This window comes from Lycorma delicatula, chromosome 8 (assembly GCF_047948215.1).
Source record: "Lycorma delicatula isolate Av1 chromosome 8, ASM4794821v1, whole genome shotgun sequence".
Taxonomy (NCBI): domain Eukaryota; kingdom Metazoa; phylum Arthropoda; class Insecta; order Hemiptera; family Fulgoridae; genus Lycorma; species Lycorma delicatula.
This window is the reverse complement of record NC_134462.1, coordinates 22,059,221-22,076,530: the sequence shown is the minus strand read 5'-3', so window position 1 is coordinate 22,076,530 and position 17,310 is coordinate 22,059,221. Positions and strand designations below refer to the sequence as shown.

The window sequence follows — 17,310 nt, the reverse complement described above, 5'->3', positions numbered from 1 at the left end:
GGAAAGACTAGCACCAGCTTCAGTGTTCATTCTTATATTGCTGCTTAACATACTTCTGGTTTCATTCCAGGGAATGTTTGAATGTATAGACTGACTTATTTACATGCATGGCCCAGGTATTCATATTTAAAATGATTTTAAATGACTGTTAAGATGTATTTGAGAAGGGTTCATTGAAATTCATTGATTAGTATCGTTTCAAGTATTTCCTGCAAACTTGTTTGAAATTATAGAAACTATAATGGAACAAGGAACATTTTTCTCTGTCTGTGCTTAGAATAAGTTTGATATTCTAGAATGCTTTTTTTCATATATACTAATTCTAATAATGTAATATAAGTATAATTACTAAAGCTAGTATTAATAAATCATGATTAATTTTAACATAATACATAAAATTATTAATGAAAACAAAGCACAGTAATATAAACTAATACAACAACTAAAATTCATAGCAATTAAGTTATGATGTTATAAATGAATATAATAATAATATTGCATTTAGATTAGACACAAAATGTAAAGGATAATACAGGGTCATTCACGGGAACCGGATGTTTTTAAAATAATCATAAAAAATTGAATATTTACTTTAAAAAAGTTTTATTGGTACTGAAACACTTGTTAAATCAAAGCATTTGTTACTTACTCATGAACGAAAAATTATGTCCGGCAAGTGATGTCCATTTTGGGCAATACATTGTTGTAGCCATTCACGGTAACTGGCCTCAATTCTTTGCAGCATGTCTACATCAATCTGGGTGATGTGATGACGAATTGCGATCTTTAGGTCCTCTAATGTACGCGGTTTATTGCTGTGCACACACGATTTCAGAAACCCCCACAGAAAAAAATCACAACTACTCAAGTCGGGGGACCGAGGGGGCCAAGGAATGTCGCCGAATCTGGAAACGATCCGTCCCGGAAACAAGTTACGGAGAACAGCCATCGTTACCCTCGCTGTGTGCGCTGTAGCTCCATCCTGCTGGAATAACACATTTTGAAAATCGATTCCCTGGTTTCGTAACTCAGGGATGAAAAACGTATTCAACATCGCAATGCAACGATCAGCTGTTACAGTTACGGCAGCGTCATTTTCTTCAAAAATATATGGTCCAATAACACCGACCTTTCCTATTGCACACCAGACAGTAACCTTTGGGCTATGAAGTGGTCTCTCGTGCAGCTGATGTGGGTTTCTTTCTGCCCAATACTGGCAATTCTGTTTGTTGATGAAGTCATTCAGATGAAAATGGGCTTCGTCACTCATTAACAATAACAAATTTTCATTTTCTTCAAAAATGGTAAGCATTTGTCGACAAAATTATAATCGCTGCGTGAAATCTTGCTCGTTTAACTGCTGCACGACGGCTGTCTTGTAAGGATGGAAATGCAGGTCTGTATGCAGAATTCGTCTTACCGTATTACGATGGATATTAAACTGACGGCGAAAATCTCGCTGAACAGCAGTTACAGATTCGTCATTTCGCACAAAACTGTCATACGCGTACAGTCGTTGGTCTAGCATCCACGGCTCCATCTCAACAACTAAAATGTAAATGCTATGAACAAAGGAAACGTCAGACACCAGCCACGTGCCCCTCCCACCACGAACGCTCGAGTACAACTCACTTTAAAAATATCCGGTTCCCGTGAATGACCCTGTATATACAACATTATTTCAAGTTCATATTAAAAAATATCTTTTTATTAATTTATTGTTGAACTTATCAAAATTATGAATCTATTTCATAATTTCATTAATTTTAAATATACTAATATACTTTATGATGCTATTATAAAAAAAGCCAGCAAAGAATTGCACTCTGAAGGCAAAATTAAAATAACATGAATAACCCATATTCAGAAATCATCGTAATAAAAATTTAAAAAAAAATTGGTTAATCCATTCTGAATGTATTAAGTAAAAAATAATAGCTGAGGATGAAAAATTAGGTTTGTTATCTGCCATCCTTGAATGATACTACCCAAATGCATAACTAAAATGATATTAATGTAATGGAATTATCAAATTAGTACAAAATTGTGATAAGTCCACAAATAACAAAAAAGAAAAATGTTTTCTCTCTGCCATCCCTTTATGGGGATCTGAATAATCCCAAACACCATCAGAAAATATTCTAGTTACCTATGGAGCGTTACATTTTGAGATATTGGATCTGTGATGTCCATATTTCCTGCCCTCTTGACAAATTGTAACCAAATTGGCATCAGTGCTCAATACACAGAAATCACCATGCCAAATTTTATTCAAATTGATCCATTTATTTTGTAGATATCAAATAAAAAAGCAGGTCAACATCTTTCCAGACATACTTAGACATAGACATCTTTCCAGAATTTTTCAATGGTAAAATTGTGATCTTTGTTAGTTATAAAAATCGAGATCTGCAGAAACCCTGACATACAATTTTTGAACAGGTTAGCATACTTTACCTGGTACAGTGTAAAATATAACTAAATAATCCAGCTATAAAGATAGGAAAGTAATAGATTTAGAATATTACGTTTTATTTATTTTATTAAGATAAAAATTATTTTTGTTTCTTGTGGTATGGTTCACTTTCATTAACCTTTAATACTTCAATTAAATAATATGGAACTTCACCAACTATTATCTAACAAATTTAACAAATAGATGTAAAGTTAATAAAGTTTTCAACTGACATCCACTTATATTTGTTTAATATTGGGATAATATAAGTTCTGTTAAGTACTTATTCACTTGGTGAAGTACTTATTTTGAAGAATTTGAAATCTAAACATATGTGTTATATTTAATATTGATATTTTAAATTTTATAATATAAATCACCTTGTACAGAATATTTAGATAAGATGTATCTTACCTTAAATTTGTCATGAAAGTATTTTCGCAAGATCCCATAGCCTCAGTCATGACTGAATTATTTAATTAAATTGCATATTATAAATTAATAAAATATTAAAAATTAAAAATAAAATTATTAAAAAATTAATTAAATACTAAAGTATTTTTAATTTTTATTTTACAATTTAATTAAAGAATTTAATTATGACTGGGAATGTGTGATACTGCAAAAGTACTTTCATGATATATTTAAGGTAAGATATGTCTTATCTAATATTCTGTTAAGGAGATTTATATTACAGAATTTAAAATATAATTTAATAGCACAGAGGAATAATATGAATCTTAAAATGACTAATAGCAGTAAAATAATTAATACTGATAATATACTAAATAGTAAAAATGTAGTACAATAATAATATATATTAATAGTTTGGATTTATGATTTAAATTACTGGATATTCTACAGAAAATCTAACCTTCTTATTAATTTAATTGTAAATAAAACAAAGATTATCATTGAAATGTAAATTATTATCAACCATTACTCAAAGGTATTTCAAATAATTTTCTTCTTTAAATAATCATTCAACAAATGACACATGTAATCAAACAGCATCCTTGTTATTAGCATATATTTAAATTTCTTACAATTTACTTTTAATCCATTTTATAAGTAATCTTTCATAAGTTCTAACTTAATTTTCATAGGTCTATATTGGTACAATTTATTATTAAGATGTCATCTACAAACAAACATTTTTGACATAGCCCCTGAAATAAATCTGTTGAGGTCACTTACAAATAAAAGAAACTATAGTGCTCTGGACACACTTCACACCATAATTACTTTCTATTTTTGATAATCTTGAGCTTATTGTTAATTTAATAATTAATGATTTTCTTCCATAGCTTCCATCACTCTTACCACACATCTATAAATACTACTGAAAAACACATCTCTTACAGTTTCTTGTCTCCAATCATTTAGTACAAGTTTTATAGCAGATTCACATTATGATGTGCTTTAAAATCAGGTTGGCATATTAATACGTCATTTTTTTAACAACAGCTGCTTTTGTTTTCCCTGTACCTCATTTCCCATTTCCTCTATTCTAGAGAATGTTTGTTCTTTACTCTTTATTTCTGAATAAAAAGTTTTATTCTTTACTTAATAAGAATTGTACAATTTTATTCTATTCTTTGTGTTTAAATAATACGAGGGATATCTCTAAGTAAAGACCGCTGGGAAATTACACTCCTTAAGGTTGGCAAACCTGTGTCATTCATGGCCACGCTAGTAATGTACACACTGTATTGTTGTCTGTAAGTTGTTGTGTTGTAGTATCTTTGATTATATGTGAGTTATTGTTATAAAATCAATAGGAAAATCTATGTTGCTGCCAACTGTGAAATACGTGGAGTCATATGTTATATGTTTTTTAAATCATCAAAACGTTAAGCTAGCTAAAATTCATTGGTAGTTGTTGCTGTATACGGTGATAATTTAATGAATGAAAGAAACATCCGAAAATGATGTGAAAAGTTTAGAAATAACAGAATTAATGTGCATGGTGAAGAGACCTCGATAATCACCGAGGACTTGTTGAAACGCCTCGATGATAAAATCAGAGAAGATCATTGCTTAATGATTTCCAACCTGGCCCTTCTTTTTTCTGATGTTTCAAGAGCTGTTACTGGTCGCATTATTCATGACCATTTAGGCTTTAGAAAAGTTTGTGCATGTTGGGTGCTGCACGTCTTAATGAACATCACAAAAAAATTTGAATGGATCTGCTTTGGAATTTTTGATGCGCTATACAGAAAAAGGTATGAGTTTCTTAATTCAATTGTTACTGGCGATGAAACATGGATTTCGTGTTAAATGCTGGAGAAAAAAAATCAGTCAAATGAATGGTGTCATTCTCAATCACCAACCAGACCAACAAAGATGAAGCCATTTGGGTGCAAACTGATGGCCACACCCTATTGGGATTGGTTTAGCATACTGCTTATTGATTTCATGCCACGTGGAATGACTATAAATGCAGAAACCTACTGCGAAACTCTACGTAAGTTACAGTGTGCCATTCAAAATTGGCGACTTGAGTGGCTGACTGACAGTGTCGTCCTGCTACATGATAACGCATGTCCACCACATGTTGCGGATCCAACACATGATTTACTGAGAAGATTTGGATGGGAAATTTACAATCACCCACCATAAAGTCTGGACTTAGCTCCTTCTGATTACCATTTGTTTGGGAAATTGAAAGAATTTTTGAGTGGTAAGCAATTTGTGGGTGACGATGAAGTTAAAAATGCTGTTAGTCAGTGGTTAAATGGACTGATGGCAGAAGTATATGATGAGGGTATATTGAAGCTGGTGTATCGCTACAATAAATGTCTTAATTCATGTGGCGATTATATAAAGAAGTAGTATAAGGTATGTAGTTTAAGAGAAATAAAAAAATATTTATAAAGTTTTCAAAATAATTTTTTTTTACAATGAAACGGTCTTTACTTTAGAAATAACCACTCGTAGTAATAATGATTTGATTTTTCAATATTTTGTCAGGACTAAATCTAAGGAAATTTTGTAATATTTTAAATGTATAATTCTACGTTTATCATTTATAATTGTAATCAATGAACAAAATATTATACACTTGTTAAATTTCTGTTAGTTATATACTTTAAAGATTTCTGTCAATTATCATAATTTTCTTATGATAAATTTTTCATTTCAAGTTCCTTTGTATTGATTGTTTCATTGAAAATGCTATGTTTATATATTGCATTTTTTTTATTTACAAAAAAACAAGAGACTGCATTTACATATTAGGAAGACAATGTTGAACATGTGAAAAATTAAAAGCCTCAATGAAAGAAAAAGAAATCTCTTTTCATCTGGTATCATTAAGCATGCTGTGTGTGATGCAGGAGGAAAGGTAAATAATTTATCTACCGATTCTAGAGCTTGACATAAGGAAAAAAGTTCATACAAACATATGTTCAAAACACTTCGTTATTGAGTTATGGCTAGCAAAAATTTTGCCTGGATTTCGGTTCTCCTGCTGAAATGAGGTCATACTGAAATTTTTGAAGTTCCTAAAATACAAAAGCAAATCAACTTTTATCATTAAAAACAAAACAGAATAAAACTCAACAGAAAAATGTTATAATTTGTAAAAATTAAAAAAGTATCTGTTTTTAGTACAATAAATCTCTGAAAAATTAAGTTAGTAAGAATAACTAACTGTATGCCTCAAAATTAATATGAACACTACTCATTGTGGTCATAAAATTGTGTTGATAACAAACATTAGGCAGTTTAGTTGTTTTTGACATAATTTTGATTGTGTTTAATTATTTTTGAAAACCAAGTATTGTAGCATTTTTGTGTTTGTTGTACTCTAAACTGTACTTACATTTTTCCAATTGAATCTGAATTTGAAAAACTGAAATTCCATTTTGAATTCTGTGTTTTGAAAAATGCTACAACTCTTCACTCATGAAGAATAAGCTGATATGATTTTTGAATAAGCTGATATGATTTTTGAATAAGATGATATGATATGGTTTTACAGCGTTTGTGATGCAAGTGCTCCAGCTGCGGTGGAAAAATACTGACATAGGTATCATGAATGAGTAAACTGTCAAGTATTTTGTAGTATTTTTAATAACCTTTGTGAGACTGGTATACTTCCCAGCACTCATGTGTAATCTGAATGTCAGCCGGTACTTGGTAACAAAAGGAAAAAGATTCTTCAAATGGTACAGCTTAATCCTACAAGCACGTGAAGAATTTATACAAGACTCAAAATTCCACAATGTACAGTATGGTGGACATTACATGCTCATAGAATGGGTCCTATCATGTTCAGAAAAATCAACACCTCCAGCTTGGTGATCATGCCAGAAAACTGCAGTTTTTTCAACAGGTTAACAATAATTACCACTTGATTCTGTTCATACTATTTTTGGATGAAGCTACTTTTACCTGTAATAGGATAAACACTCAGAATTCACATCGATGTCTGAACAAAACCAACATGATGCAGTGAATCAAATTTCCAGCAAAAATCTTTGGTAAATATTTGTGTGGTATGATCGACAACCAATTAATAGGCCCTTTCATATTAGAACAACGTATCATATGGAGAGATTATCTGTAATAATAATGTATTTCTTATAATGCTTGAAAATTTGTAATTGGCAAAACAAACTGAAATGTACTATCAACTTGATTGAGTACAAACACATTTCACAAATGAAATTAGACAATTTTACATGAAAAATTTACTGGTAAATGGATTGGAAGTAAAAGGCGGTAAATTGGCCATCTAGATCATCAAACTTTACTCCCTTAGTTTACTGTTTACAGGGAAGGATGAAATGTGAGGTATATAAGCAAAAAGTAAACATGTGATGAACTGTTCACTCGCATTCTCAATGCACTACCTACCTCATCAAGGAATGCGAAGATATCATTAGGTTGGCAACAGAAAATGTAAGGAAACGAGTTGAAAAGTGCATCAATGTAAATGGTAGAATTTTCAAACATTTATTGTTAATTAGTTCAGAGTAAACCACAGTGAGTATTTTTTTTAACGTAAATTATTTAAAGTATTTTAATTTAAATTTATTGTACTAAAAACAATGCTTTTAATTTTGATAAATTTATAACATATTTATGTTAAGATTTTGTTCTGTTTTGTTTATTTCGTTAATTTTTTTGTTTTGTTTAACAGTTAATTTTTTTTTCATGGACTTTATTACATAAATTCAGAATTAAATTCTCTACAAGTTTTGATAACAAAATGTGTGCATTCATTTATTAGTCATTTAACAATGTTATTGAACTTCAAACCTAAAAAATGTTTTTGACATCAAATTTTTCTGATTTGCATTGGATATCATGAAAACTACAGGAGATAAAGAGTTCCGTGACCTGTTTTATTTGATTTTTCAGGTAAAAAAAAGAAACCATCAAGTTTAGCTTATATAACACCTTAAAAATTTCAATATAAATTCATTTCATCAGGGGACTGAAATCCAGCAAAATGTTTCACTAGCCATAACTTGATAACAAAGTATTTTTGGAAACATGTTTTTGATATCATATGTTTTGTATAATATGTTTTGAATATCATGAACTTTTATCCTTATTTCAAGCTCTGGAATCTGTTCCCAAATTATTTATTTTCCTCCTAAATCACCCTGTGAGTATATATATATATATATATATCAATCTTCATTATCCATATATAAGAAATTTTATATTCTTCAATTAAATATTGTAAAAATTGCTGGTTTACCAACATAAAAGCATGATACACATACACAATGCTAGATTAAGTGATAAAAATTTGGAAATCATCATCTACTCAAATAGGATATTTTTTACCTTATCTAAAATGTAGTGTTGATATGATATATTCAATTGCCACACATAAGGGTCAATGAAGGAAATTTTACGAAGTAAACAGTTCAAGAATAATGATGAGGTCATTGAAGCTGTTTGAGAAGCAACAAAAAAGTTTCTTTGAGACTGGAATTAATAAACTTTCATAGTGCTGGAACAAATGGATTGCTGTTGAAAAGTAATAGGAAGCAAATTTTAATTACAAAGTAAGTAAAATTTATAGAAACAGATTCTAATTACATTTAAAATCAAAAGATTATTGAGAAACACAAAGGATTGGAAAAGTGTGTCAAATCAGTGATGAAACTAATAATGGAATAAACAAATTTTCAAATTAAACTACTACATATATTGGACGAACAACTAAAAACTGAACCAAGTTGTCTCACACTGTAATTATTTGAGCGTCACATTTAATAGTTCTACTACTAGCATCATTATTTGGTTATGCATGTTACTACTCTCATCTATTGCTGTCAGTGTAAACTGCTTCACTGGTTTTTTCTTTGTAGTTATGTTTTTCTAAAATGCCTTATTCAATCAGTGAAAGGTTGCTGCAGTGTGTGTTTTGGATCCTTTCAAGAAATGATCAGATACTCACAGAAAAATTTCTGAATCCCAGTATCCCAGCAAAGAGTAGCACACAATTTAGTTAAAAAATGGAGTACAATGGGATCGGTCTCAAACACAAAATAAAATAAGCGATCTTCCATTAGAACTCCAGAAGCTGCATCTGATATTCAAAAACATTGTTGATGGACAGGTAGACCCAATGCTATACTTCATTTCAGATGAAGCATAGTTTCATTTATCTTGGTACGCTAATTTACACAAAACCAGGTACTGGATGACTGAAAATCCTCACTGGATATTTGAGTGTCCACTTATTTGATTTGAATATCAATATATTGTGAACTGTTTCTGGTAATCATATAGTGGGACTGATATATGACTGTCAATATAAAAGTGCACCATATAATTATTGAAGAACTCAAAGCTCAGTTAACAGATTGTGAAAAAAGAATGTGGTTTCTCCAAGAAGACAGAGAAATGTCACACATCAAACACGTCATGCGTTAATTAAAAACAGAATGTCAGCAGAGGGCAGTTGCACTCGCATTCCCCAGATTCATCTAGTTATGATTTTTTCCTACAGAACTGTTTGAAGGATAGAGTTTATAAATTACATCAAGGTAAACATTTAACAAGAAATTTACAACATCGACAACGTATTGCATCAGATGACTTTCAATATGATCACTCAAGCAAAACTGTATTGCTCATTTCAAATATTTTTTGTAAAAATATGGTAAACATATAAACCTTTGACAATGTAAATACAGAATTTAATTTAATTTTCATCTTCTTTGGTTCATAAATGTTACATGTTACAATTGTGTTAAGTTTGTAGTGGTTAGTTTGAAGTTGCACACCTACATGAAGTAACAAGTAATCTACAATTTTTTTATAATTGTAGGTAATTACCTACAGTTACTATTCTAATTATAGTTAGATATCTATTTCTTATCAAAATCCACCAGCCTATGAAATATACATCATATAAAACGTAAAATTAACTACGAAAAATAAAAACATTTTACCAATCAATAATTGAACATGGCAAGGCAAAAAATACATTCAAATAAATATAAATATGTATGTATGTTAAAAATGAGTTCTTTGCAGTCATTAGAGCAAATATATTTATTTAAAATAACTATGCTAATCATTACAAAAATGAACAGTCAAAGGAAACACTAGTGTGATTTTATAATGAACTACTATTATTTATGGGGGAAAAAAATCATCTAAAATTATGGAAAAAAAATATGCATACAATTTTTTAAAATGTAATAGTCAGTTCAAATTGTTTAGTAGTTTATACAGATAATAACTGGATAACAAAAACCGGTAACTTAAATATTAATAAGGTAAATGTATGTTGCTAAAAATTAAAAGAATTTACCTGATTAATCAATGGTGGATGTTCCTCACAAAATTCTACTAAAATAAGATCACCGTCTTTTCCAGTTAAATCTTCAGGAGTTCGCATAAAGAATACATCACCACCACCAGATGCAGCACGTTCTTGCTCTCTTTGCTACAAACAAAACAAAAAAAGAAAAACATAATGCAAAACCAATTTAATGATTTACATACAGAACAATATCACTCAAAATGAACTTAAAGTTAAATATTTTTTAAAGGCTATTTTTATAATGCACCTTTCAATTTCACTAGAAATATAGTATATGAGGTAGAAAAAAAAGATATTTTAAAGATGTCTCAATGGGCCTAGTGAATAAAAAAATAAGTAAAATCTTACCTTAAAAATCTGAAGTAATCACTTCAAATGGGGAGAATAAAAATTAAAAGGCAATATCTAGTATTAATGTACAAGTGACATGTGATGCGAAGGAAAGGTTCACTAGCACAGACGCGCAGTGGCCAGGAAGTTTATATGATGGCAGGCAGCATTTGACGATGAAGTGCAATAAAAAGAAAAATGCCAATGTTTAACGGCAGGTTCTGCTTGTTAGGTGATGGCAGTTATGGTTTATCTCCAAGGTTCTTTACACCCTTTCTACTATGGATTAATGGACAACAGGAATGATTCAATTTTTTACATTCCAAGTGAGGGTCATTAAAACTGAGGTTCCCGATGTTGAGGAGTATAAGGGTATCTATAGAAAAACCTGAGAACAATAGTATGCTGGACAGTTTTACATAATTTGTCAAATATTTAAGTGACAATTTGGAATTACCAGATGAAAATGTGGATGAATATCCAGATGAATGTGTGATGATTGGGGTCCATGGACCCAGGATGAATTTAATTGATGAAGATGAGATAAAAACAATGAGAACAAAAACGTCTTGACATTTTAAGATTATTGAATTTGTAATATCCCTTCCTTTGTAAGTACGATAAACACATAAAAATTAAATGATAAATAAAAAAATACACTATTTTGCAAGCACAGCTTTTGCCAAGCCAATCAAAGCATCGAGGCAGCTTGTTAAGCTGAAGCGACAAGTTCAATAGAAGAACCTGTTGAAGTGCTGAAGGTCATCTTGATAAGGATTCCGTTCAAGCTTAACAGGCATGCCATTTTAGGCAGCCAGTTTATTGTTTGTATAAAATTTAAAAGAAGGGATAATGGGTTTTATAAGGATATTTCATATCTTTATCAAAACTCAAGTATATTTGTAATTGTGAGAAAATGTTACGACCTGTGATAGTTATGTCATTTCGTTCATCTTTTTTATTCTCGTATTTCTCTTTCAGTATTTCCATTAAAAATTTTATAATGCACCAACATTCTTTTTCCATTTGCACTTTAAAAAATTTTTGCTGTTCAGCAAAAATTTGGCATAGCTCTGTTAACATTAGCCGCTGTAGTTCTGATGCCGATAATTCTGATGTTTCTTCTGTTTTGTCTTTGCTTTGAAAACAATGTTCTCTTATTTTCTTCTTTTTATCTTCATTTCCTCCACTGTTGGGGGAATTTGGAATATCAATAGGATTTTCATAATCAACTGTGGCAGCCGATTTTATCTAATAATTTCATTCACAATAGTCTTCATATTGTTCGCATTTTATTTAACTGCGGAAATGTAACTTTTTTGCCAATCATATTACTAAATTTTTCCATTAAAGTTGTCCATGCCTTTTCTTTCTGTACAGTTATGTGAGGCAACATAGATCTATTTAATAAAATTTGATTATCTTTTAAAATTTCAACGAAACACATCCAATCTGAAGAAAGTAATTTGCCATCCTCAGCTGGCCATGATGACTGCTTTTTTCACAGACGGCGACAAAAGAACTGAAATCAGCTAAGTGAAATGACAAAGGTTTGGGTTTGTTGCACCACATGACAATTGATTACATCGTTCTGTAAGTCAATCATAACATAAAATATAAACAGATGAAGACAACACTTCATACATTTAAGTACTCACTTTAAGTGAATACTTAAAATATTTATTACGCTTTTCCAAGTGATCACTTACCTTAAAAGTAAATGTTTATTCACTCTTAACCCACTGTATACTTAAAAGCACACACAATACTCAGAAAAGAACACTTTTAAGGTAGGTCATCATTCATGAGTGATTTTTTTTTATTCACTAGGTCCATTATCTACACCAAAATCTTTCACATGTTATTAGAGGCACATAATACATCTGTTATATAATAAGTAATCGTCTTTTTTATTTTTTTGTTCAAAACAAATGCTTAATAGTTCATTACAGATTTTTTAATTTTTTCAATCGATTCAAAATATAATTTTCCATTCTTTTATTTTCACAGGTTTCATTTCCCAAATAAGTGAAACTTCCAATCTCTCTTAAAGGACCCATCAAGTTTAATATCTGTTTTTCCATCTCCTTTCCAATCTAAATTTTCTTATTTCTTAACAAACAACCACTTCCACATGTTTCTTTACTTATTTTACATGTACTCTTCTTTATAACATCATCCTACGCATTGATCTTGGACATTTTGAACTTTTCCCCTGAACTTACGTCATCTGTAAAAATCATTCTACCATCTTTTTCTCTAACTTTTCCTTTTTCTTGCCTATTCATTCCTCTAATCACAAAATTGAATAGTGTTAGGGATAGGATACTTCCTTATTTTAGTTGACTATTTACACCAATTCTACTGTACTGCTGAAGAGAATTCTAATTATTCCTCTATTTCCTCATTATAATTATTTCTCAATTACAAAAAGAATATAAAATTACATAAAAAATATAATTATTAAAAAATATGGTACTTTTTTGTTAATTGTCCACACCTGAAAACTTCTCCTTTACAAAATATATTGCTATGAAATAGATTTTTTCATTTATATTTCGTTATTAGTATTATTGTAAAAGTTTTGAATTACTTAGTCATGTAACAATACTACAATTTACAATTACTTTGAGAGCAATATCAGAAAACCCACTTCAAACGAACAATGAATTTACTCTTTAAAATAATAATGTTATCTATTCAACTGGAAAATAAATTTAGAACGTCTACTTTATTTGTTAAGATGAATAAATTATATTTTGTTTTCCAGTTGTAATCTTATAGAGAATTTTCAAACTCCACAATTTATGGCATAACAAAACCAATGATGTAAGATTTTTACAACATCTGGTATCTTGTTACAAAGAGATGCAACAAAGGTCATAAAATAAAATGAGTTTAGCTATAGAGGAAGAGAAAAAACGTTAAATATATTGCAAACAGAATGTCATATCTATATATACAATTGTTCATCCATTCTGTTCAGCCATATTGCTCAGCAAAATAAGGAACCAAATGAAAATATTATTTCCTATTTGCAGTTACGTAGCTATGATACCGTAACGCCATTTGTTTGTGCTCATACAGCTCCTGGAACAACAATAGTGTCTGATAAGTAGCAGATCATGTAATAAGATCCAATATTAACACTTTACAATTAATCACATTGAACATTTTGTTGATTCAGTATCTTTTGTTGTTGGTCAATATATACAAACGATTGTCTACCAAATTTCAACACAAAATATAAAAGTGGCACAGCAATTTATGTGAATTTCTGTAGTGGCATCCTCCTCCTCCTAACATCAACCGGCTTGAACAAATTTGATATAGTATTAGGAATAGTTAGCTTCTAAATTGCATAATTATATTGTGAGCTACAACTTGAAAAAGTAAAGGATTTCATGCTAGGGAAGAATTAATGGAAAAGTACTAAAATTATGCATGTTATACTTAAAGTTGGGTTTAAAAAAGAAAACAAATAATAAATAATTACTTTAGCTTTTTTTTTAATATGTTTGAGAAGTGGTAAAACAGTATGAGGTCCAGGATGACTGAGTGGTCCGTGTGAATATCTTTTCATAGGAGGTCGATGGAAATTTCTTAATCTTATAGGACCCATATGAGTTTGCACAAACGGTGCTCTAAGTTCAACAACTGGTGTAGAATGCTGAATGAGATTTCCTCCACCCACTTTAAGTCTTAATGAAGTTTCTGATGAACGAGGCATATAATAGCTGCAAATAAAAATAACACACACTTCATAAAAGAGAGAATTTAACCATTACAGAATGAAAGTTTACAAATAAACACTTAAATACACAAAATAAATCTAATTCGATTTACTGATTTTGTAAAACAAGGTAATAAAACTTTAAAAACCTCACATGTAGCCCAAGACCTTAAGATATGACTGGTTACACAGAACTTCATAGGAAAAGAAATTCAATGTCATAAACTATTATTCTGGAAAGGTTTTAAAATATGACTATTTGCTTTTTTGATGGTGCTGAACAATAATTACAAAATTAAGATATTAATCTAATTGAATTTTTTCAAAGGTGGCTTTGCCCTACCAGTGGGTAGAAAAATTGTACACTGCATCAAAAAAGACAGGTGTTAAATAAAAAAAATCCAGTCAGATGCAATCAGGAAAGTTACCAATGGCATATAATGAGATGGAATTGTCTAAGTAGTACAAGAATGTGACTCATTCAAAGCTCCATAAAGGAGTGGGAGCAAAAATATTTTTCCTTTTCTGTCATTTCTGGACTCAGAGTCACATTCTTGTACTACTTAGACAATTCCAATCACTGTCAATTTCTTAGACAATTTTGGCCTAATTCCAAATTCCTGTACTTCCACAACACTCCTATTCTCTGAACTAGCCCATGCCGACTTCTACCTGTTTCCTAAAGTGAAATTTTTGTTTAAAGGGAACAAATTTAACTCAATTCAGGGTGGAGTGTGGACTGAGAAGCATGGTGGACTAGTTCCGCAAGAACTAGTGGATTTATGTTTAGTTTTTTTGACTAACGTGGAAGAATTATGTGCGGGGAACATTTTCATACATAAATTGTCAAAATTGATTAGTTAGTTTTTAGGATATTGATTTTTAAAAACTGAACTGTGTGAAGGCCACATGGTCAAGCATTCTTGTATATTAAGTTTTGTGTATTTAAGTATTTTGTACATGGTTTAATGTGTTCTACAAACTTGGTGGTGGTTATTAATTACTTTTAAAACCTGTAAATTTAATAGTGTTTTTTTAGTGTAAATTTAATAGTTTTATCATTCAAGTTAGTAATAGAATTCAAACCACATGTTTGCTAAATTTTTAGTTTTAAATTTTATTTTTACAAACAGTGCATAGTTACATAGAGTAGCCTTCCGTGAGTGATTTGATATTTAATTTATATCGAATTTCTAACTTTTAAGCCATTTATGGGTGAACTTCTGGTTTGCCACACGTTTGCTAACTTTTGTGTTTCGGAACTTATTTTTATTTTCAGTGCATAGCGACATTAAGTACGTTCTCGTGGGTGGTTTGATGTATTTATGTTATATTTCTTAATTTTAGGCAGTTTACAGTTAAACTTCTGGTCTACCATGTGTTTTGAGTCGTATTTTGAGTACATATGCGTGTTGTTATGCCAATCCATATAGGCATCCCTGACTTTGGGACCTAACCCCCCTAGGTGCAGTTGCAAAAGCAATTTCATAATTGATTTGCCTTGAGCGTAAGCAGTTTATGTACTTATCAAGGGGCTGTATCTTCCAATTTTACTGGTACACGAAGTACAGGATGGCAATATATACTATATTGTAGCTACGCATATACGGCATAGGTTTGATATCAGCCTGGCACATATCAGCTTTGTGTTTTTTGTGGTTTTTTTTTTTAATTAGTTTGTAAATTATTGCCGGTCGGATCGTGTTTGCTGACGTCACTTGTTAATTGGAAAATTTTTATTTTGCAAGTAGTACGTGTAGGCAGTGACAGACAATTTTATTTTCATTTCCTACGTTTCTTGTTCTGCCAGGAGTCTTGTGGCATTCTTGCCTCCCCCTAACCATGTAAAACCCTTATATTCCCTTCAACCCCCTTTTTAACTCCCCTAATTTTCACTACTTTACTATCTTCTCCTTATGCACTCTTAATCCTCTACCATCCTTGTATCCCCTCCCACTCTTTTTTCTTTTTCACATGATTCGCAATGAAGAACGCATTCTTTAAGTCAAAGAGATCGTTGCAGGGGTTTCCAGTTGCAAAAGGAGGTTCGGACTCGGCAGTGGCTTCTAGTACAGGTAAAACAATCCCCCGGACATCAGAGAAGGTCAGGGCTTCAACTTCCAAAATCGGAACTGCGGCTGAAGGCGGGGCCATGTTCCTGGTTACAAAGCCAGGACAGCCATAGTGGATTTGAAGTCGCCCAAGCAATCGAGCTCATTGGACCATCTCCAAAAGCGGAAGTAGTGCATTGAGGATCTTGATGTGGTGGCCGAGCCATTGGTTGATGTGGTCAAGAAAGTTGCCAGCCATGTGGGTAGCATGCTCAGACACTTTGACCGAAAAACTAAAAAAGAATTGAAGTCTGGGTTCATCGAGTTGCAGGCCATAGTGGAGGAATTAAGAGTTCTTTCCAGGGCAGTTGGTACACAATGAAATGGCATTGATGTTGCCACACAGACGCCAGTAAAGGAGGTGGATGGCATGCTGCAAGACAAAGTGGAGGAGGGCTTGCTTAATGATCTATCCAGAAATGAGTTGAGGTGATGTTGCTCAAGAACTGGAAGAAATATTTCTTGGCAAGGTCTATCGTTGAGAAGGTGGGAAATTTATGACGGTGGGAATGTTTTCACCATAGTAGATTTGGCAAAACTTAGAGATAAGGGTGTGCTCACTCATGTCAGTCAGCCGCTCCTGGGTATGATTAAGGCGAAGAAGCTCCAGAAAGGTACAGTATACACTCCTCTGTGGCTGTTGTTGACGAGGACATGTGCTCACAATACAGAATTGCATCGATTTGGATGGTAGTGACGAGGCACCCTAGATCCGCTTTTGCATGGGTTCGCAAAGGCAAGGTTACAGCAGAAAGGTATTCTGGACAGATGTGTTGTCGTCGAGCCCAGGGTATTGTTCCTGGTCAGGAAAGTGCTAGAGAGGGTTGGGCGCTATGATGATGTGCACTTTTTACTCCTAGTGTATCCAGGAGGTGACATT

At 31.6% G+C, this 17,310-nt stretch overlaps 1 protein-coding gene across 4 annotated transcripts in view; it reads right to left on the bottom strand.

The window, feature by feature from the left end:
• Taf1 (TATA-box binding protein associated factor 1) overlaps positions 1-17,310 on the bottom strand; it is a 141,902-nt gene that overhangs the window by 56,528 nt on the left and 68,064 nt on the right. For all 4 annotated transcript variants that reach the window (XM_075372406.1, XM_075372405.1, XM_075372407.1 and 1 more), the window contains 2 exons: positions 14,083-14,323; positions 10,245-10,379 (listed from right to left, as the gene is read on the bottom strand). In XM_075372406.1, coding sequence (XP_075228521.1) covers positions 10,245-10,379; positions 14,083-14,323 — 376 coding nt within the window. The remainder of the gene's footprint in view (positions 1-10,244; positions 10,380-14,082; positions 14,324-17,310) is intronic.